A 23359-nucleotide genomic window follows, 5' to 3' on the forward strand; every position below is an offset into this window, starting at 1 on the left:
GAACCGTATGGGGACATCTTTTAGGGTGCTACGAGGCTCTGTAGAAGAAACCAGGTCTGTGCCTATGTCTGGAGCACTGGCGAGTGTGTCCGGCTTTTGGACATTGCAACTCAACAATGCCATTGACAGTATTCATGTGTAAGAACTACACTATTTTTTTTAAAAGAAATCTCAAACTAATAGTAATGTCATGGGCCAGTGAAAGCATTTTCTCCCAAGCCTTAACTGAAATGAAAAAGAAAATGAAATGTGTTCCCGGGCAATGTTGAAACCTGCACGGCAGCCGTATATGCGGTTCTGTTGAACTTGTCCATATTGGGTTCCGTGGTCTAAGTTGATGAGGATGACTGACCAGGTCTCTTCCTCAAGAGGGCACCAGATCTCATTACAAATGGTGGTGAGCCACCATGTGGTTGCTGGGAGTTGAACTCAGGACCTTTGAAAGAGCAGGCAGGGCTCTTAACCACTAAGCTATCTCTCCAGCCTTAACTACCTAAGCTAAATTCCTGGGCCCCACAGGAAGAGAGAGAGAGAGAGAGAGAGAGAGAGAGAGAGAGAGAGAGAGAGAGAGAGAGAAACTGAAGGTTGTCCTTGGATCTCCACAGATACACTATGGTATGCTCATAACAAACCCCCAATAAAATTGTTTTTAAAACTCATAGTGTTTTAAATCAGTTTCTGGTTTTGTGTTGGATCACATCCATAGCTAACCTGGGGCACACACAGTCTGTGAGCTTCAGGTTGAACACGTCTTCTAGAGGGCTCTGTGAAATATGCCCATTGTCATCTGAGGAAATTAAGGTTATGACCCGTGCCCTCTCTTGAACTCTGCTTGACATCTAGCCCGTGATGGTTGATGGGAACCCCAGGACTGGTCTATTTCTGAGAGTTCCAATAACCTAAGAAAGCACATTAAAGGACAGATATCCCAGGGCAGTGGCACCTTTGTCAGCCCCAAAACAAGGTCTTGTGACACATCAGAATCTCTGCACAGGTTTGGGAAATACCCCTGCATCTTGGATCTGGGCCAGATGCCCACTGACTATGTGCTGCCTCCTCTCACAGATCAGCGCCCTTCAAAAAGGCTATAGCCAGATGCTGTGTCATACCCTGGCCGAGCGCAACTCGGAAATCGCATCGCTGAAGAATGAAGGTGAGAACTTAAAGAGAGACCACACCATCACATCAGGTGAGCTCTTCTGGAGTCAGGCTTAGGAGACGCTCGCTACCCCACCACTCACTCTTGTGGCCCTGGCAGACATCACCAATCAACTACCACATTTTGCTCCTTGAGCTTGGACAGAGCCTCAGAGTTCTTAGCAACCCTCAGGCCATATTATTGGTGACTGGGGGTCTTCCCCAGAAGTGTGCTTACCACCCAACTTTAGCCCAGGGACCACCTCAAAGTCAGCCATCCTGTGACCAAAGTCACTCACCATCTGAGTAGACATATTCTGTTAGCTAGCACCCATCTCTTCAGGGAGAACAAATATGCTGAGTGGCCTGGAGCCCTGAGAACCACTTCCTTTAATGGGCTCTTGGCCCCAAGTAAAGACATTTTACCAACTGATCAACTGAGGTACTTCCATGCTGAAGAATATGGGGAGGAGACAGTTAACTCATAAGCCACCTTGCCAGCCACAGGGATTAATTAGCATGGATCCACCCATCCATCCATCCACCCATCCATCCACCCACCCACCCATCCATCTACCCATCCATCCACCTATCTCTACCCATCCATCCATCCATCCATCCACCCATCCATCCACCCACCCACCCATCCATCTACCCATCCATCCACCTATCTCTACCCACCCATCCATCCATCCATCCACCCATCCACCCATCCACCCATCTACCCATCCATCCACCCACCCACCCACCCATCCACCCACCCATCCATCTACCCCTATAGTACTTTACTGGGAAGAGAACCCTGAGCAAGTCATAATCAGTTCCTACGAGGGTGACACAATGACAGTCAAATCGGTAAGTAAGCAAGCATCTGGGAGATTAAATGATGCTGTAAAGAAAACAACATGGGCCAGCATGGTGGTGAGGGGCTTCGGGAGTAAGGAAAAGGAGACCACATGTGTCGGCAGGAAGAGCCCTGTAGAACAGAGTGCTGTTAGCAGCAGTGTATGCAAAGGTCCTGGGGTAGGAACCAGCTAGCTCTGCTGAAGGCGCAGCAGGTGAGTCTCAGGGAAAGGAAAATTGTGAGGGGGTGGGGATGTCAGAGAAGAAGGCAGAGCCAAATCCCACAGGGAATTGTTTTCTAAGTGTGCTGGAAAGCCACTAGGGTATTTGAAGCAGAGCGCAGTGTGTTCTCAATACCAGAGGGGATAGAGGCAGTAGGAGAGAGAAAGGGAAGTGTGTCAAGAATTCTGGAACAGAGATAGGTCCAGGGAAGCAGCTCAGTCAGTAAGGTATTTGCAAGGGTACCCAATTTCAGTCCCAGAACTTGTGTTAAAAGTCAGCACGGTGGTGCACACTGGTAATCCCAGCAGAGAGGAGGCAGAGACAGCAAGATCCCTGGGACTCATGTAATTGCTAAGCTCCGCTCGATGAGAGACCCTATCTCAAAAAACAAACAAACAAAGAGAGTAAGGGAAAGTCAGACATCAATGTTTATCAGGGCAACCGGCAGGAGGAGCATCTCCTCCACCAGGAAGAGATTCTGTGTGGAGGAAACGTCCATACAACATGGTCTCAGCCGCATTCCAGCTCCTGGGGTCCTCCGTGGCAGCCATGACAGTAATCCTTGCTGTGTCTTTGGTCTCTGCTTTTGCTTTGTTCGAAACAGGGATGGTGACGTCGTTACAGAAAGATGTGTCAGCGCGGAATGAGCAAGTTCAGCAGCTGAAGGGGGAAGTGAACCAACTGAAGAATCAGAACAAGGAGAAGGAGCTCCAGCTGGAAGCCCTGAGCTCCAGAGTGAGTGTCCAGGTCACCGTCTCCCGAGTGCTCAGTATGAGGGACCCACACGGGTCATGTGGCATGCCCCTCTTCACCTCTCTTAGCCTTGACTTCGGACTACACAGCCTCCTCCCGCAGCGTGGGGTCCAAGCACACAAGGAGGACTTGCCCGAAGACTAAATCCTAAAATGTCCTCCTCGGCAGACCAACATAGAGAGCCAGATTCCATATGGCTTTTCTTTTTTTTTTTCTAAGAATTATTCTCTTTTTAATCATTCTTGTCTGCACGGGTAGGTGAGTGCAGCACCTGTAGTGGCCTGAGGAGGGCGCAAGATCCCCCTGGAGTGTTTATGTGTTGCCATGTGGGTGCTGGGAATTGAACCTGGGTCCTCTGAAAGAGCAGCCAGTGCTCTTAACCACTGAGCTATCTCTCCAGCCCCCTCCCTGCAGCTTTCCAAAGAACAGTGAGCACGAGAACGGAATTACCATCATGCAGAGTCTAACTCATAAGCATGTCCATTCTGCCCTAGTTTCATTTCTGTTGCTGAGGTAAAATATCTTGACTCCCCCCCCCCAAAGAAAAAGAAAAAAAAAGCAACTCAGGAAAGAAATGATTTATCAGATTTATTTGTCTTACAATTCTAGGCTATAGTTCACCACTGAGGGGAAGTCAAGGCAGGGACTCGAAGCCTCGTGTCCTTAGTCAAGGGCAGAGAGAGAATGATCCCACAGACCCTGCTTGCTTGTTGTCGGTTGTTACCTCTCTCTCATGCTGTTCAGGATCCCTTGCCTAGGGAGTGGTGCCACCCACAATGGGCTGGGTCTTCCCACATCCGTTAAGAATCACAAAAACTCCCCCGATAGGCATACACACAGGTCATCCCAGGTAAATAATTCCTCACCCTATTCCCCGGCAACTAGGATGGGTCAAGCTGACAGTTAAAACTGACAAGATTGTTATGTGGAATCACTGGGTAGGATAAAGGGCATCTTTTTACGCTCCAGCTGCCTGCTGCCCAGTCCTCTTCAAAGGGAGGGCTGCATTTCCCTCCACTGCCAGGTGGTCACAACCTGAGAAGCAACCAGATGCAGCCCTTGGCGCCACCCCGGTCTCCGGTGGCATCCCACACTTGTTCCCTTACCCAGCTCTTCAAAGATGGGCTTTTCTCATGATGCGGATTGCCAGCTTCCGAAAAGGAATTGAGATCTCAGATCTTCAGAGAGGCAGGAACCCGGAGCCCCTGCCGCATCTGTGTGCCTGCCAAACACCAGCTGTCCCCCCTGCTCAACGTGGGTGTGCGATTGGAGTGGAGCAGCACAGAGCGCTCTCGGGCCTGCTGGGGCCCTGGGAACGCCCTCCCCCAGACACCTCCACATCACCAGCCTTGGCCTCTTCCTTTGCTGTCCTCTCTCTCCTCAGTGTTCTGCGCTGAAAGAAGAGCTAAGGAAGGAAGAGGCCCAGAGGGAGAGCAGGGAGGCTCAGGAGAAAGAGCTGAAACTCTGCCGAAGCGTGAGTTGAATGTCCTCGTCGGTGAGCACACCTCTGAGAGGCTGACCTTGGTGTTTTGACAGGACCCTGGCCCTCCCCAGAGTATAAGGTTCTGGCCATGTGCTGTTTGGAGGAAGCCATGGAGGTCTCTCCAGGTTTCCCTGGCCAGTTGACTCTGTCTTTCTCATGGGTTTCCTCTGGGGCTGAGCAGGGACAAGGATGGGGAAGGAGGCCACACCTGCTGCTGTCCTAGAAGTTCCCTGCCCTGGACTTACGGTTACCTAAGTCTGAGTTCCGCCATCTTAAATGTGGTCGCAGCCACAGGCAGACAGTATTACAAACAGGAGTGTCTTCTGTGGTTTAACCGGCAGAGACCTTATGACACTCAGGGAGAATGAAAGAAAGAGAAAGACTGTCATTTGCCTTAGACAGGAGGCAACCAGCAGAACGTAACTGCAGAGGGGCAGGGAGGACGGCTCGACAAGGAAGAAGGCTCTTGCCGAGGACCTGAGTCCACTTTCCAGCACCCTTACTGTGGGACTGACAGCCACCTGTGACCCTATGGCTCCAGTCCCAGGGTGTATGATGCCCTCTCCTGGCTTCAAAGGGCACCCACACTCATGTACACATACACACACGTGCGCGCACACACACACTTAAAAATAAACCTTTAAAAAACTGCAATGAAAATATACTCTTTGCTTATATCTTTCATCTCACTGGCCAAATACCTTCCATTCTCCAGGAGGAGATGTGTGTGCTCTTCCAGGTCCTGAGGACAACTTTCCCTTTGCCTCAAATATAGTAATAATAATAATAATACAATCTATACCATTCTATCCTTCAAATAAGCCTTATCTTAGTCGGTCTAAAAATACAACGTGTGATTCTAATGAGTAAATAGGTATCTTACGTACTTAATCCAGGATTTGTGCTGATTGTTTATTGTTTTACCCCCCATTTTCCACATGCCTGTGGCATGCATGTGTATAGACCGTGTCAGGGGAGGTGCACACGTGTGTGTGCACGCGTGAGCGTGTGGAAGCCGGGGTTGATGTAATCCTCCATCATTCTTCCACCACTGAGGCAGGACTCGCAATCAAACCCAGAGCTCCCCATATGACTCTTATTCCTAGCCAGCTTGCTCTGGATTTGATTGAGAGACTCTGTCTCTACCTTCTGCTGCTGGATTCCAGGCCGGCTACCACACCCATCAGTTTTTTATTTGCCTGCTAGGGATCCGAACCCCAGACCTCAGGCTTGCACAGCAAATACTCAGCCACTGAGCCGTTCTTCCAAACCCTCCTGCTGATTCCCCCCACCCCCAAAAGAAACTCTTCCTTATTGAGTACTTTGAATATACTAACTGGGAAGGAAACGATCTGCTTTGCCTTCAGATACAGAGCTGAGAAGGAGCTTAGCTGGAATGGGGCAAGGATCCTTCCTTAACGAGCTCCAGGAATAAGGGAGTCCCGAGGAAGGGGAGCCTTCCGTTTAGGAGGTAACTCTTGCCACGCCTAGGGAAACTTGACTTCTCTGCGGTTGAATTTTATTTTCAGCAAATGCAAGACATGGAGAAAGAAGTGAAGAAGCTCCGAGAGGAGCTGAAGAAGAACAGTTCCAATCAGAACACCATCTCCAAGACGCTGCGAGAAAGGAGCAAGGTGCGTGGTTCAGGGAAGCTCGCGTCCCCCGTCCCGCTCCACCCGCACAGCGTCCCCGTGTGGCCGATGCTGGCATCTGCGGCTGCTCGCGGATGGGAGCTGGTAACAGGGAGCCGGATTCGCAGGATAAAATGATTCCCGGTTTATCTCAGGGAGGCTCACCCCCACCTGCAGATCCTAGTAGGTCTCAAGTTGCTTTCCTGTCCCGGGAGATGTGGCATCAGTTTCAGTGAGCGACAGCCACACAGGACTATCTAATTTTTAAATTAACTGAAAGTAAAGTAAAATAAAATTCAGGGCTGGGGAGATGGCTCGCTGGGGAAACTGGCTGTCACGCAAGCATGGACATCTGAGTTTAGATCCCCAGGACCCGTGTAAAAGCCGTAAGGGGTAGCACATAGACAATTCCAGCACTGGGGTGGATGGGGAAAAGCAGACCCCAGGGGCCCTCTAACCAGTCTGGAAGAATCCAGGTTCAATGAATGACACTGTCAACAAAAGAAAAGTGGAGACCGCTCAAGGCACGCGGAATCAGCCAAAATCGCTCGGTCCCACCACTAGCAATTGAAGCCTGGGGGATAAGAGCTTTCTTCAAGGATGCCGGCCCTGGGTTGCTGGCCAGTAGATGGCCCTGCAGCCATGCATATATTAGCAGCGTTAAACAGACTCAAAGAGCCGATAAAGCCGGGAGGGAAAAAAGCAGAGCCTGGGAAGCCGGTTCAGTGATTGAGAGCACTGGCTGCCCGCGCAGCTTCAGTTCCCAGCACCCACGTGGTGCTCACAGCCATCTGTAACTCCATTCTAAGGGATCCGACACCCTCTTGTGAATTCTGCAGGCACTAGGCATGCGCAGGAAAACACTCATATACATAAAATAAGAAAAAAGATAAAGGAAAGTGGGGGTAGAGTGAAATTCAAACAATAAAAAGAAAATGTAATTGGAAAGGGGAAAAAAAGGACACCTCTGGCATACACACACACACACACACACACACACACACACACACACACACTTACGAGCATATGAGTCCCTTGGAAGCCAGAGGAGTGTCAGGTCCCCTGGGCTGGAGTTACAGGTGGTGGTGAGCTGCCTGATGTGGCTGCTGAGACCCAGGTCACCAGGTCCTTTAGGTACCTGCACTCATATGCACGTGTGCACACGCTCATGCACGTGCGCACACATACACACACACACACACACAAAGAGACACACATGTAAAGATAAAATTTATAACCTTTAAACAACAGTGACCAGGAAAACTGTTTTAAAAAATGCGCCCAGATAAAAACAATTCCAAGACAATGAAAATAGAAACATTTGGAAACACGCCGAGTCACTGGCTCAATGAACTTCACTACGCAAAATACCTTTTCAGTGAAAATTGGTTGACTTTGGCTTTCCTCTTCATCAGAGTCATTGTCATCACGGTAACAGAGCCAAGCTGCTTTCTGGGACCTGTTTTCCTCTAAATGAGGCTTTCGCTGCACCCCACATGTTCTAGGATGTTTTCCGCTGTTACTCAGAACCCAGTCTTTTCCAATGGCATATGGGGTATTTGGGGTTATTTTCTAGTATCTAAATATATGAGGGTTTCTTGGCTGTCTTTTGGTTATTGGTTTCTAGACTGACTACATTGTATACAGAAGTGTTTCTCTAGGTGACTTTAACCCTCTGGTATTGCCTGAGGTTTTCCTTTTTGTTTAGTTTAGTTTAGTTTTGTTTTGTTTTGTTTTCGAGACAGGGTTTCTCAGTGTAGCTTTTGAAACCTGTCCTGGAACTTGCTCTGTAGACCAGGCTGGTCTTGAACTCACAGAGCTCCTCCTGCCTCTGCCTCCCCAGTGTTGGGGTTAAAGGCGAGCATCATCATGCTCATCTCTCGATTGACAGTTTTCCCTGGTTTATTTTCGCCTGTACTCACTTGGCATTTTCTCACTTGGCTCTTCTTCAGGTAAGAACAGCACAGAAGCTATTGTGTCTTTCCACTGCCCAATGTTGACAGAGTTTTGACTCTTTTGGTATCTTTTCTCAGTTATTCTAAACATGTACTTTCAGCTTCTCAAAACCCAGTGTCCGTGGGTGGTTTCGCCCCACTCCTGGATGCCACAATGGCTACCAACATCACCTTATTAGCACCACTTGTACCTGGACATCCCTTCATACACTGACATCCCAAGTGCTTCTGCACACTCTATGTTCACATCCACCTGTATCCCAGGGTAACCATCCAGGGTCCTTGCTCTTCTGCTTAAAATAATATATCCTCAATGATTTAGGCTTTATTGATGACAAAGTCTCTCAGGAGTGCATGTGTGTGGTATGTGTGTATGTGTGCATGCATGTGTACTGTGTGTACTTTGATGTGTGTGTGTGTGTGTGTGTGTTTGGTGTGTGCATGCATATATATGTATTACCCCTCATTCTGGGAACATATTTTGACTGTGCACTGACTTCTCGGTTGACAGTGATTTTCTGTCTATTGTCTATTGTCTCCTGACTGTAAGTCTAACTATTACATAATTACTATTACTGTGGGATGGTTATTATGTAACCCGTCTTCCCTTGCTGTGTTTTGAGATTCCCTTTCCCTTTGGCTCACAGCTAAGGTACAACAACTTTTCCTGGGCGAACGCCTCTTCCTTGCTCTGTTCCCATTCCTATGGGCTTCTTGCGTCTTAGACTTGGTGGCTTTATTTGTTTTGTTTTTTGATTAAGTTTGGCGTTTGGGCTGTGTACTGAATGCAGAGAGGAGCACCTGGAGGGTCTGACCCAGGCATTGGCCACTCCGTGTTTGTGACTAGTCACGACCGTGGTGACAGTGCTGCCTCTGGTGTTGCAACAGGCATCCTGCCTTTTCACTCAGCCCACTCTCAGGGCTGGAACTGTCGTGTCCGTGTGCCGGATGAGGGAGTGAGGGCTGAGGAGGCATCTCGGAGCGGAATAGCTCATGTGAAATCGTGCACTCAGTAAGGGACAAAAAAAAAAAAAAAAAAAAAAAAAGCCAGCAGCCCCATCTAGGTGACTCATCGCTATGACACAGCCACTAGCCATGTGTGACTATTGAAACTGAAATCAAATTCGTTTTAAAATTCAACCTCTCCATATTCATATTTAAAAATAAAATGCTATTTTTAAATTCAATTGAAAGTCCACATCCTCCACTGAGCAAGGATGTGTTCATTGTCCCTAATCACATGTCACATATATCCAGACATGGCCAGTGCCCACGGCATCAGGCAGCCCGGGTCACCCAGGCGTCATGGAAGGAAGCTGCTGCAGACACATCTGGGTGACTCTTAACAGTACCCTGAAGAATGCACTAGAAGGGACATAAATCTCAGGCCAAAGGTCCCCAGTGCCCAGCCTGAGGCTGTGGCCAGGGTAGGGACCTGATAAGTCTCTGTGGACTAAATGCCCCTCTAAATACCTTCTCTGTGCCAGTGTGGAGGGACAGGGCAGGCAAGACACTCACGGGCCAGGGCAGAACTGGGCTGTGGCTGAGGCTGGCTCTGGGGCTTTGGGCTGGGGAGCAGGGAGGAGACCACGGGGATGAGGGATACAGAACAGATCCGAGGCCAAGCACGGCTGTCCGGATTTCTTAGACCTAGGAAGACCTGCAGGGAAAGCCATGAAGACCTAAGCTATAAGGAGTCTTCTCAAGCAGCCTCGGTCTAAGAGGCTCTTTGCTGTCCCACGGAGCTCTGAATAAAGTTCTGAAGGGTTCTGGGTGTTGTTATGCCCAAATTCATGAAGTCCCCTAAAAGCCAACAAGGAGTATGTAAAAGCAAAGAGCCTTTATTTTATGCAAGTTTGTAAACTCGGTCTCTCTGTGTGTCCAACTAGTGGAATAAATGGAAAGCCCCAAGCTCAGTTAGAGTTGGGTTTTTATAGTAGTATAGGTGGGGATAAGGAGCTTCTGAAGTTCAGGACCCCTGATTGACTGACATTTGTCTAGGGGTGTGCTGGTGAGTGTTCTGGCAGGTGATCCTATCTACAACAGTTGGAATGTTGGGCATTTCTCTGAATGGTTTGTTCTTGGGTAGTTCTCAGGTAATCTTAGTTCATGGTCTTTCCTGCTACCAGGTATTGCTTCAGGGTAAACAACTGAGACTCAGGCCTCCATTAATTTTATCATGCCTGAGTCCTACACTGGCAGGTGATAATGGTTGGAAGTAAAGAACTTCCTTTGGGTGATCTGTTCATATTTAGCGTACCATGGCTGGCTCCCACAGGTGTATGATATCTTTGCACACACACACACACCCAGACTCCAATAAGAGGCCTGTGTGACTGTGTCAGCATGAAACCTTTGAGGAGCAACAACTCCCTCCCCCCCACTCACCCCTCCAATCCACGCTAGAGCCAGGGTCCTCATGGAAGGGGAAGGGACACGTCAGGAAGAGGAAGGAGCTGATGTGGGAGAGGTCAAGAGAGGGCGGCGAGGAATAAGTGTGTTAACATGCCATCAAGAAGCCCATTCTACCTAATCAACATCTGCTAATTCGAAAAAAGTTGTTGCGTGATTGGAGATGCAGCCGTGCCCCATGATGGCCAGCAGAGGGCAGCATTGAGCACACTCAGGCATACAAGGCGGGAATAAGTCGCCAGGCTCCTGTCCCCATCCCTTTTAAACTACTTTGCAAGTTCCAGCTTTCAAAGTCTTGCTTGGCTAGCCTCGTGAGGCCCCCGCTGGTGATGTGGCCAGGACAGCATATCTAATAACAGTATTTACCAAGGTGTTGGTATTTACCAAGTGACCTGCTGTGGACAGGTCACTTGAGGTGTCAGAATAATGGCAGCTTATCTTCCAGCTTTGTAAGAGACAGCAAACCCTAACACAACATGGAGACCCCTTAGGACATACAACGGCCACTCCAAACACCTAACCCCATCGTAACTTTTTGAGGCAGCCCTGATAACACCCCCTACCCCCACCCCATGGAACACTGGGTCACAGACCCAGCAAAATAACTCTCTGAAGTCACATGACTTATTAGGAGCTGCCCTTGGGTTCAAGCCTGGGGTAGGATTAGCCTGGCTGAGCCCAGGGAGCTAGGCCTGGCCCTTGGCCCCAGGGGACAGTGCCTTGTAAGCCAGCTTCTGCACTGTACTCCCTTTTGACCCCCCCAACAGCCACTGGCTAGCCTCAAGGGATCTCCCCAGACTGCCTTATGACCTCACTAGCTGCGGACAGCACACACCTTCATCATCCTTTCAGGTTGAAGAGAAGCTTCAGGAAGATTCCAGAAGGAAATTGCTTCAGCTGCAAGAAATGGGGAACAGAGAGAGCCTCATTAAAATCAATTTGGAAAGGGCAGTAGGCCAGGTAGGAGCGTTCTGCAGCCCTCCTTGTTGGGCCATGTGCCCCGGGGGGTCTCCTACACCCAGGCAGCCAATTTTGGTGTCAGGGTGGGGTGGGGTGGGGTGTGATGCCTAAGACCAGAAGATGTTGCCATTCCGTCCTCCTCCTGCTGGGCAGCTCTCACTCCAATAGTGTGCTGTGACCCAAGACTCTGGCCAGACAGCCAACCCTGCCCCTGGTCCCCTGGTCCCATATCCCCCACCCCACCCCCTCTTCCTCTCTGGGATGTTTCTAGAACTTTCTCCCGATACTTTCAGTTGCCAAATTTGTTTACTCTGGTCTCTCCCCCCCCCCCCAGGGAACCCCAGCAGATTCATAGTGACCTTAAGGAAATGTGTTTGTTTTTTAATAAGTAAGCCCTGAGTATCCAAAGTCCCCACCAAACAGAGAAGGTCCTGGGCAGGATAGTGACAGACCCCTTGGCCAGCTGGGCAGGAAAGGCAAGCTTCCACTGCTCTGGTCCAAGACGGCCAATGGGCCTTCCACGGCACAGGGTCCCTCAGTGAAAGACACAAAATGACCCAAGACCTTACCAAGGGACTGGGGAGAGCCAATGAAAAGCCAGAGCAGAAACCTAAGCCACCCAGGACAGCTGTCCAGAATTCTCTGTGGGAAACTCTCCTGATGCCCCACCTGGCTCAAGACTCGCTTTGTACTCCCAGGGTTCTGTGCTTCTGTGTCTGGGAGAAGGGTCTACTGTAGCACTCAGCAGGGGCTCAGAAGGGCTCCGAGCCACCCCCAAAGGCTAAGAACCATAATTCAAGTCCACGAGGATTTCCCTTTCCCACCATCTAGACTGTAACCAGGTGTAACCAGGTTTGGTCCCCACACTCGGGACTCAGAGGCATACTCCATTAGACGGTGCTAATCACCGGACGGCCATTAGAGGCCCTCATCAAATAACCCATCACACCTGCGATTCCTCTATTCGGTCCTCAGTCCCTCGTCCCATTGCCCAGACTTGCCAGTCTGTGTCCCTGAGCTGCCCCCTCGGCTCCCCCTACAAAATACACCTGATGTGAGGGCATGGCCTGTGCCCCTTGCCTGAAGGCCTTCATTTCTGCTCCAAGCTGGGTCACCCAGAGGGTCCTGAGATTGCTCCACACACAGATTGCAGAGCAAGGGAATCAGCCTTCCTCCTCCCTCCTCCTGGCCTTCTCGCTGTCCTGGCCCTGCCCAGCTGACATCGCCTCAGCCCGGCCCAGTGTCACCAGCACGCATCCCACCTCCTGAGCTCCTGTCACCTCCCACTGTGGGCACTCATCCCCACAAACAGTCTCTCCAGTGGCACCAGGGGCCCCGCACACAGGGCCTCCTCACCTCATCAACTTCCCGACCAGCTTGGCCCTTCCTTGGGCCAGGAGAGCTTGGAGCTCCTGGCTTGTAGGTTTTCGGTACTGTCATCGTGTCTGGTTCCCTGGAGTCCAGGGGTCTCTGAGCACCTTGACCTCTTGGGGATGGATGGACGTTAGTCGTTAATGCTCACATCTGTCCAGTGGAGCACAACTGTGGGAGTAAATTCTCAACCAGGCTTCTTAGCCTCTGTCTCCTGACAGAGTCTGGGGAACATTAGAATTGGGGTTCTCTAGTCTCTGACTTGACACACAGGCTGATCTGATCCCCTTCACCTGAAGCTGAAAACTCCAGCCCATGGGAGGCACTGGGTACCATCTACAGGTCTGACCTGTATGTTCCCATGTCTCGGTGCCCAGCAAACGCCCACTGAGTGCCCATTCCGTGCCTGCACTGTGCTGACTCTAGGGACACAGAAATGAATTACAGTGGACAGGGGCTTTGGGACGGTTGACGTCCAAGACCCCTGGAGACAGAAGTTGCTTTCTCCTCTCCCATCGCCAGTGCTGGTTACAAACGTATTTGGACTGACCGCCTCCATGTTTATTTCACAGCCTAGCAATTATGAGAAAGCACTCCTGGGTCCAGGCTTCCCGTTGGATAACTGACAGCAAAGGGCTCTTTGGAGGGCGCGGGACATATGCACAGGGACCGGGTGCCTGGGTCGGGCTGGGCACTAAGACATACTTGCAGCCAGCTCTGTTCTGTCTATGGCTCTGCAGCTCAGTGCTTCAGAGCCCCAAATGGCCGTTCAGTGGTGTGGCCTGGACCCAGAGGTGGAGACGCCATCTCAGCCTTGCCTCTGTCCCAACAACCCCCCCCCACACACCTGTCACCCTCTTTCTACCACAGCTGGAGCACTTCAGAAGCCAGGTCATCAAAGCCACTTTCGGGAAAACAAAGCCATTCCGTGACAAGCCCATCACCGACCAGCAGGTTAGTGTGGCTCTCCGGCCACGTGACTCCTTCGCTTCTGTCTCGGGGGATCTGGATGCCAGACCCTGAGAGCATATGCTTCTGTTTTTGTTAGTGACACATATTTCTTCACACTGTTGCTACACCACAGAGATTTGTTTTGATTTTAGGGGATTTCCTGGCTTTTGAAGTGAAAGCTGGTTTGAAATCCCTCGACGTGTTACTTGTGGAAATCAAGTCCAGCCAGGCAGACTCGCGTCTGGTCACCAGACACACTGATGCTCTGTGAGCGGAGGGGTGGCCTGGCTTCGGGCCACATACCTTGGCTGATCCCTTCCAAAGGGGAAGATAGCCACAGCAGTGCAGACAGGCCTCTGGGGTGCTGGCCATGTTATCTTTCAGCCCTTTGTGGCCAAGGGCAGATAAGAAGCCAAGAAGCTGTAAGTGGAGCCTAGAGAGATGGCTCAGTTGGGAAAATGCTTGGCTCACAAGCACGAGGACCTGAGTTCAATCCCTGAAACACATAAAACGCAAAGGTCTGTGTAGTGTGATATGCCTGTAACCCCAATCCTGGGGAGCAGCAGGCGGATCCCAGGGGCTCGGGGTCTCCCACCAGCCAGTCTTAGCCTACTTGGTAAGTTCTATGTTAGTGAGATACCCTGCCTCAACAAAACAGGGCGGATGGCACATGAGGAATGGTAACGGTGTCCTCTGGTCTACACATACGCGTGCACACACACAAATACACAGTGCATACACTCACACATGTGCACGCGCGCACACACACAAAAACATACACAATGCATAGTCTCACATATGTACACACACAAATGCATGCACAATGCATACTCTCACATGTATACACACACAATGCATACTCTCACACATGTGCACACACAAATACACAATACATACTCTCACACATGTGCACACACACAAGCACATACACAATTCATACTCTCACACATGTGCACACACAAATGCACACACAATGTATACTCTCACACATGTACACACACAAATACATACAAATGCATACTCTCACACATGTGCATGCACACACACACACCAATCAAACACAGAAAAAACACAAGTGGGCAGTTAGAGGAGAACCCAGCCTGTGAAGGCACACAGGACACCTGGCTTAGTGTCAAGAGTCACTGGTACAAGCGTGGAAGGATCTGGAACAGATTCAGAGGGAGAGTACAGACCTGCAGTTTCTGGGCAATGTGTCCTTCAGAGCCATCGTCTGAGGGCCTTCCTTCTGGCCCACTGAGGCAGAATCCGTGCGGCCGTTCTGCGGCCATTGCCTAACGGGACACGCTGCCCTGAGACATCTTCCTCCTTGTCCCCCACCCCCGCCAGCTGATAGAGAGGATCGTGCAGGTCACCGAGGACAACCTCAGCTTCCAGCAGAGGAAATGGACCCTGCAGAAGGAGACTCATCTGAGCAACTCCAAGCAGGAGGAGACCACGGAGAACATGGAGAAGCTGAGGGCACGGCTGAGCAGCTGCCAGGTAGCCTCTGACCTCACAGGCTCGCCACCCCCTTCTCGGCTGCTCGCCCAGAAATGGTCCTGATTTCTGGAGCAGTTTGGAGAGAAACACTCTCCTGTTGTAAACCCACCTCCCACTCAAAAATGCCTCCCAGGGAAAGTGGATCCGGCCAGAAAAAGATGGCCGACCCTTTTCAGATGGTGTCAGCCCGCTGTGCCCAGCATCTCACATCTGCGGACCAAAAATAGCAAAGGGAAAGAGCGTCATCCACACTGAACACGGACAGATTCATTTTCTCAATTCGGCTCAAAATATAGCTCAGTCAGAAACATACCTGCTGCACAAGCACGAGGACCTGAGTTCGAATCCTTAGCAACCACAGTAAAAAGCTGGGCAGCACACACCTGTAACCCTAATTCTTGGGGAAGCAGGTACAGAAAGATGCTGGGGCTTGTTTGACACCCAATCTAGCCAAATAGGCTAGCTCTAGGTTCAGTGAGAGACACTGCCAAAAAATAAATGGGGTGGGGGTCGGGGTGTAGATAAGCCCTGGCATGCATGACGTCCTGGGTTTGATCACATCAACACAGAAAACCAGGCTTGCTGAGGCAGGTCTCTAATCCCCGTGCTTGGGAGGTGAAGGCTCCAGGATCAAGGTCATGCTCAAGGTCATTCTCGGCTACACAGCAAGGTTGAGGCCAGGCTGGGTTTCATGAGACCTTATCCCAAACACGCCAAAAAATGTCCTTAAAGCAAGGTGGAGAGTGGCCGAGGAAGACCCCGACATTGACCTCTGGCCTGCGTACAGACACCCCAAAAGTCAGTCATGTACCAGGGAAGTTTTGACTTTGTTTGGGGTGGGCTGTTTGCTTTTGTAGTGCAAGGAACGAAAGCTTTGACCTCGTGCACAGCGGGCAAGGACTGTAACCGAAGCCCTTCTCCACTCGGGCATTTGTCAGGTCACTTTTCTCCCAGCACGTACATTGTGCTGGGTATGGTAAGCTGCCCAGAGGCCATTTAAAGTTTACAGAAGGATGTGTGTAGGTTGTACACAAGTGCCTTGCCCCTTATGGAGGGATTTGAACTTCCTCAGATTTTGGCATCTTTGTTTTGAAACTAATTAACTCCTCAGAGACAGGAAGAGATGTCTGTACCAACTCTGGGAAGTCCCCGGTTCTGGACGTTAAAAAAAAAAAAAAAAAAGAAAAAGAAAGGAAAAAAGAAACCATAGCTTGGGAAATGGCTCAGTTGGTGAAATGGTGGCTTATGCAAGCACGAGGACCCGAGGGTGACCCCTAGACCCACATAAAAAGCCGAGCATGGTCATGTGCATCTGTTAATCCCAGCACCAGTGGAGACAGGTGCCTCCATGGGGCTCACTGGCCAGCCAGCTACCCTACCCAGTAAGAGCCCCTAGCTCAAAAAGCAAAGCGAATGGCCCCTGAGGAGCCACACCTGAGCCTCTTACCTCCACGCCTACACATGCACACACGTGCATGAACACACACACATGCACATACACAGATACACGAGAAAGAGACAGAGACAGAGAAAGAAACAGATGTTTCTGCTCAACATCCTCCTTTTCTGGCCCAGCAGTGCAAACTATTTCCAGCCCCTTGCCTTCCCCTCTAGAAGAGGCGGGGCGAAGGTCCGGGGTGCCCCCTGGTGCCCCTACCCTGAGCAGTTAGAGCGTGCAGCTGCCTCTGCTTGTCTTGCAATCAGAAGCTGCTATTTGGGGAGTTTTGTGCAAATGTTGGCTCGTCAGCGGTCTTTCAAACAAGTCAGGAAACGGCACTTTCTGTCCAGCGCGTGTGTTGATCTTGACAGGAATTCTGATGGCTCGAAGTAGCCAGATTTGGTTCTTGCGTCAGACAGATTGACGCGGCAGTTTGGCATTCCACAGCCTAAAAAGGAGACCCCTGTGCCCATCAAAAGAGGGGCTGGGGAGATGGCTTGGTGGATAGAGTGCTCACTGTGCAAGCATGAAGACCTAAGTTCAAATCCTCAGCACCCATGTAAAGTAGCCAGGCCTGGCTGCAGGTGCTGTAATCCAGCACTGGGAGGTGAAGACCACGAGCCCACTGACTAGTCAGGCTAGCTGAATAGTGAACTGGCCGTTCGCTGAGAGACGCTGTCTCTAGGCAATAAGATGAGAGCGACAGAGGAGAACACACACATGCGCACACACACGCACGCACACACACATATGCACACACATGCACACACACACACTAAGGCCTAATTAAAATGGGAGCAAATAAAGGCTGCCAAAAGAAACTGAATGAAGCTGGGACGCCCCAGGGCAGTGGTGGCTTCATGACTGCTTCCTGGCCAAGTCCGAGATCTCCTTCCTCACAGGCCAGTCACACCAGGGCCATTTAGAGACGCTGGGTCTGTCTGCTCATGAGCTGTCTGTTCTCAGGCTTGCATGAGGGAATCGTGCAGCAGCCACGACCTGAAGAAGGAGGTGGGGCTCCTTCAGCACCTGAAGCTCAGCCCGCCCGTGGCAGGGCTTCAGAAGGCTGTCCTGGACATCCTGCGTGTGGCCCTGTCCTGGCTGGAGGAAACGGAGCAGCTGCTTAGGGACCTCAGCATCGAAATGTCAGGTTCCGACAAAGGTAACCAGGCCCTTTTCTCTTCTATGGTTGCATGTGTCTGGAATGTCACCATGAATCCTCCCGAAATAGGACACGCTGGTGAGGAGGAAACTGGTGAATCATTAGGGCTGACTAGACGGCCCAGCAGGAAGCCACGTGAGCTGGGTTCAGTCCGCGGATTCATGGTGGAAGGAGAGGACCAGCTCCCAAAAGGCAGCCTCTGGTTGCTCCTTATAAACCTTCACACAGAAGAAACAGGAAGTAGAACTTAATGTTTCTAAGTAGAGGGGCTGGAGAGTTGTCTCAGCAGCTAAGAGCCCCGGGATTCCCAGCACCCATCTGTAACTCCAGTTCCAGGGGATCTGATGCCCTCTCCTGACCTCCAAAGGCACGGCACATAGCACACAGGCTGACATTCAGGCAGAACACTCATACATGTATAAAACTAAACAAACACACAACATTTAGAGAAGAAACATGTCAAGTATAGCCAGGTATGGTGTCCACACCTTTTATTCCAACAGGGACAGACAGATCTCTGAGTTTTAGGCCAGCCTGGTCTACATAGTGAGTTATTATTAAAGGTGACAGCGGCCAAACGCGAGCCAGAGTAGGGGTGAGGGAGAAAAGATTCTAGTGTCTTTAGGAAGTGACAGAATTGAACACGGTCAGAAAATGGCATATAGATATCTATCTGCATGACTGTTAAGTCTCTGCCATGCTGGATGCAGCCCAGGTTCTAGGGAAAGGATGGGTTCAAGTGATACAGAGCTCAGGAGGCGGCTCCGCCTGGATGCCTTATCTGGAAACAGAGAACAGCAGATGCATCCCATGTTCAGGGGAGTTCTGCCACTTTGGAAGAGGTTCATAAATGTCTGTGGAAGAGAGATGGGAGAAGAAAGGAGTGAGTGAGGAAGAAGGAAGAAAAGGCAGGTAGGAGGTGGAAAGGAGGAAAGAGGGGTGTGGGCAGATAGGAAGGATGGTAGATGGGTAGAGGATAGATGCAGGTGGGTGGGTGGCTGGATGGGAGGATGGATGGATGGGAGGATGGGTGGATGGGTAGATGGATGGATGGGTGGATAGATGGATGGGTGGACAGATGGGTAGATAGATGGATGGATGGGTGGGTGGATGATGATGGATGAATAAAGCCTTAGGTGTGGATGGTGTACAAAATGACCATACAGAGTGAGTGGAGAGAGCTCCCAGGGACATGCTTATGGTAGCACCAACATCTTGAAAATTGTGGCCATTCCTTGAAAAATTGCTACAAAAAGGGCTGCATACATATGGAACTCGTGCAGCCATTAATGAAACTATAGAGAGATGTTTGCATTCTGATGCTTCAGCCTCCCAGACAGGGTGTCTCCAATATAATCCATAAGGCAGGGTAAAGTTCTTTTTTAAAAAAAGTAAGAATAAGCTTAATTTATCTAAATGTGTACACAGAAATGAGAGATGAGGGCTGGGTCAGAGGGTGAGGGAGCTAATGTGTTTCCCCCCACCAGTGGCTCTCCAGCTGGAGTTGCCAGGGGAGGAGTGGCCTAGGCTTCCAGTTGCTTGTCCAGGCTAGAAGAAATAAGAAGCAGATCCGGGTCTCTCCCTCGGATAACAGTTGCACCAAGCTGTGTGTACATCGTCCCCTCCTCACTCCCAAGACCATTTCTGTCATCACTGTCTGTGTCTGTAAATGGAGCCATCTGTTACTGTAAAGAAATATGGATATGAAGTTAAGCTGTAGAGGCGGCCGTTCCAGAAAGGCTGAGAAAGACGGGTCTTGGGCAGCACTTCTCAGACCCACCCTTGTTCTCTCTCAGCTTCAGCCCTGAGCTCTGAGCAGCGCTATGCTGGGCTCTGCAGAACCCGCCTCTGTTCACACAAGCTGTGTGTACAGGGACAGAGGATGGGAGGTTCCTCACTTCACACTGTGTGTACAGGGACAGAGGATGGGAGGTTCCCCAGTTCACGCCGTGTGTACAGGGACAGAGGATGGGAGGTTCCCCAGTTCACGCTGTCTGCACAGGACAGAGGATGGGAGGTTCCCCAGTGCAGGCTCCTTAGTGCTCCTTATCCACAGCTTGCTTTTGGGGGAGGTGATCTGTGGATCACTGGTGAGATGGGGGCTGCTGGCTCTGTGATTACAGTGACTTTGCTTCTGCAAACTAAAGAGGAACAGACAAAGAGTAATAAGAGGAGCAGTGGGGAAGAGGAAGTGGCTGGCAAAGGGGTTTTCCCTCGGCGTAAGCAGCGTTAGATTGAGATTCCAAAAGACTGAAAGGAGAAGGTGAGATGGAGTGCGCCCTACTTCCTCCACCCTGCCCCTGGTTCCAGCACAGAGCATCTGCACAAGGAGGAGAAGTGGAAGGAAGAGGGCGGGGAAGATGGAGGGTGGTGCCGGTGACGATAGTGGAGACAGTAGCGCTGAAGATGATCGTGGTGAAGGTGATGGCGGTGATGGTGGTAATGAAGGTGATGGTGGTGGTGATGATGGTGAAGGTGATGATGGTAATGAAGGTGGCGGTGGTGGTGATGGTGGTGATGGTGGTGGTGGTAATGAAGGTGATGGCGTTGGTGGTGAAGGTGATGGCGGTGATGATGGTGGTGGTAATGAAGGTGATGGTGGTGGTGATGATGGTGAAGGTGATGATGGTAATGAAGGTGGCGGTGGTGGTGAAGATGGTGGCAGTAGTGAAGGTACTGATGGGTTGCAGGATGTCTAATCACACTGTGAACCCCAAGATTGGAGTACTAACTAGAAAAACCTGTTTCTTTTTGTGGTGTGGCTCAGCCCTAGCACACAACCTTAATCCAAGAGCTTTCTGACTGAATGTTGTAAACAGGATTGGATAAAGTCAACTATAGGTCAAGAGGCAGAGCGGGTAGCCAGTTGACAGAAAGTGACCATAGAGAGTAAGAAGGAGTCAGAAAGACAGATAGAGAGGCACCCAGGAAGTAGAAGGGAGAGACATAAAGTTTAAAGAGAATGGTTGGAGACAGAGAGGAGGAAGGAGTTTTCTGGGATGAGGAAGGTGAGCTGGGTGCTCTCTCTGCCTCTCTGAGCTAGCAGGCCTTCACCCCAACATCTGACTCCCAAGTCTTTATTGATAAAATCAAATAATCGAGATTTTGTTAAAAACAGTGGTGGTTGTATTAATTACTTTTCTATTGCTCTGATAAAGCATCACAACCAAGGCAGCTTATAAAGAAAGCATTTAGTTGAGCTTCTGGTGGTGTCAGAGAGCTAGAGTCCATGATGGCAGAACAAAGGCATTGTGGAAGGAACAGCTACCATGTTGTGAGAGCTCACATCTCAAACCACAAGCAGGAGGCAGAGAGAGCACACAGGGGATGATGAGAGATTTTTGAAACCTCAAAGCCTGCCATGACATACCTCCAAACAGGCCATGGCTCTTTATCTCTCCTATAGTTAGTTTCACTAACTACAGGAACCAAATCTTCATGCATACAAGCCTATGGGGGGTCATTGTTATTCAAACCACCACCGTAGTGATGCTGATGGTTTGGTAAAGGTAATGATTTTGGAGATAGTGGTGATGATGGTGAAGATAATGGTGATGCTGATGATGCTAATGTCCTCAGAGAAGGTAGTAGTGATGATGGTGGTGTTGGTGACCATGGTGATGAAAGTCACTGTGGTGGTTTGAGTGAGAATGGCTCCCATAGGTTCACAGATTTGGTCGCCAGGGAGTGGCACTAATTGAAGGAATTAGAAGAATTAGGAGGTGTGGCCTTGTGGAGGAAGTATGTCACTGGGGGTGGGCTTTGAGGGTTCAAAAGCCCATGCCAAGCCCAGAGTCTCTCTCTTTCCCTGTGGATCAGGATGTAGCTCTCAGCTACTGCTCCAGAACCTGCCTGGATACCATACCACCATGCTCCCCGCCATGATGGTAATGGACTAAACCCTCTGAAATTGTAAGCCAGCCCCAATTAAGTGTTTTTCTTTATAAGAGTTGCCTTGTCATGGTGTCTCTTCACAGCAACAGAACAGTGACTAAGGCAGCAATGCTGGTAGTGATGGCGACGGTTGTGATGGTGGTGATGACGGGGATGTTGGTGATGGTGACAGTTGTGATGGTGGTGATGATGGGGATGGTGGTGATTATGGTGATGTTGGTGATGGTGACGGTTGTGATGGTGGTGATGATGGGGATGGTGGTGATTATGGTGATGTTGGTGATGGTGACGGTTGTGATGGTGGCAGCCACCCGACCTATGCCTGAACAGAAACTGCATCCGGACCCCACCCAACCTCCACCAGGCAGTGAATTAGCACTTAGTAGGGCCCAGAGAGGAAGAGCCTTTTCAAGGCAGCCTTAGTAACATGGCCATGTGTCCTTCCCTGCTCCAGGTCCCTTTGACCTCGGAGCCCCGCTCCTAGGAAGCACCATGCTTCCTGCATCCCTTCACAACAGTGTTCCAGGGCAGAAAACTTGCATATCAGCAAAGCAAGCCCTGAGATAAACCCCAGAGCAGTGCAGGTTGCCTAGTGTGGGGGAGCCTTGAAGTCTTGCTACTCAGCTTCCAGGGAGCACCGCTTCCCCTCTGATTGGCATGACAGGGAGTGCTGGGAAGACAGGAAACATAGAAGGGGAAGCCTTGAACGTCAGCGGCCCCCACTCAACTCTCAGGCTCCCTTGATAAGGGAAAGAAAGGACTGTTTAGAGATACCTTTGCAAGCCTTTCTGTGTCCATTTTTGCAACTCGGGTGGTGTCGGGGGAGATCCACACTTCTAGAAGAGCTAAGATATGCCATATCTTTAAGTGGGGGAAGAGAAGAGAAAAAACACTCCGTCATCGTCATCGCTGCCATTGTGGGCTATCAGCTGACTCGGTTGCTCCCCTGCCTCTGTGTTCTCACAAGACTTTCAAAATCAAGGGATCCCCGACCAAGAAACAAAAGCCAACTCATCCCGCTGTCCCGTGGGTAACAAGGTCAGGCACAGCTTGTTAAGGCGCTGTGGAGGATTTACAGCAACAAGGCTGTTCACACTGAATCCCGGGGCAACTCGTTCTACAGAGGTCATCTGGTCTACCAGACACAGTTCCAAGTTTTTATGGCTGGAGATTTAGGCTCAACTGAGGCTGAGATTTGCTATTCATCTGGTTTACATGAGCACGCTGGTTGGTTCAATAATCAGTATGTAGAACCTTAATGAAGAAAGGGAAAAAAAGAAGGAAGGGAGGAAGGAAGGAAAACAAAGGAAGGAAGATCCAGTCACACCAGCGTTCAGGAGGCATGAGACCCTGACGAAAGAAGAAAGAAATTACAGAACAATATGCAAACCATGTTCCTTTTTTTTAATTTTTTTTTATGTCAGTAGCTGACCAAAAGAAAAATCTGGGGGTGGAGCACACAAAATTACGGAATATCATGGCGACAGGGTAGATCACAGAGGGCCTTTGCTTTTTCATTCAGTCATTCAACCTTTTTGTGTGTGTGACTGTTTTTGTTTCTTGAGACAGAGTCTCTTACCTGACTCAGGCTGGCCTCTGACACACAGCTGAGGATGACCTTGAACCTCTGACCCTTTGTCTCCGCCT

The 23359-nt window shown here is 50.3% G+C and overlaps 1 protein-coding gene across 8 annotated transcripts in view; it reads left to right on the plus strand.

Moving 5' to 3' along the window:
* Positions 1 to 23359, plus strand: part of Fhad1 (forkhead associated phosphopeptide binding domain 1) — a 102066-nt gene that overhangs the window by 27017 nt on the left and 51690 nt on the right. For 6 of the 8 annotated variants that reach the window (XM_050152186.1, XM_050152154.1, XM_050152214.1 and 3 more), the window contains 8 exons: positions 1066 to 1189; positions 2807 to 2937; positions 4340 to 4429; positions 5968 to 6072; positions 11289 to 11396; positions 13638 to 13721; positions 15066 to 15218; positions 17623 to 17818. In XM_050152186.1, coding sequence (XP_050008143.1) covers positions 1066 to 1189; positions 2807 to 2937; positions 4340 to 4429; positions 5968 to 6072; positions 11289 to 11396; positions 13638 to 13721; positions 15066 to 15218; positions 17623 to 17818 — 991 coding nt within the window. The remainder of the gene's footprint in view (positions 1 to 1065; positions 1190 to 2806; positions 2938 to 4339; positions 4430 to 5967; positions 6073 to 11288; positions 11397 to 13637; positions 13722 to 15065; positions 15219 to 17622; positions 17819 to 23359) is intronic. The other 2 variants (XM_050152162.1, XM_050152167.1) reach the window with 2 other exon arrangements.

This window comes from Alexandromys fortis, unplaced genomic scaffold (assembly GCF_014885135.2).
Source record: "Alexandromys fortis isolate MF-2015 unplaced genomic scaffold, M_Fortis_MF-2015_v1.1 scaffold_26, whole genome shotgun sequence".
In the NCBI taxonomy this organism is placed as follows: domain Eukaryota; kingdom Metazoa; phylum Chordata; class Mammalia; order Rodentia; family Cricetidae; genus Alexandromys; species Alexandromys fortis.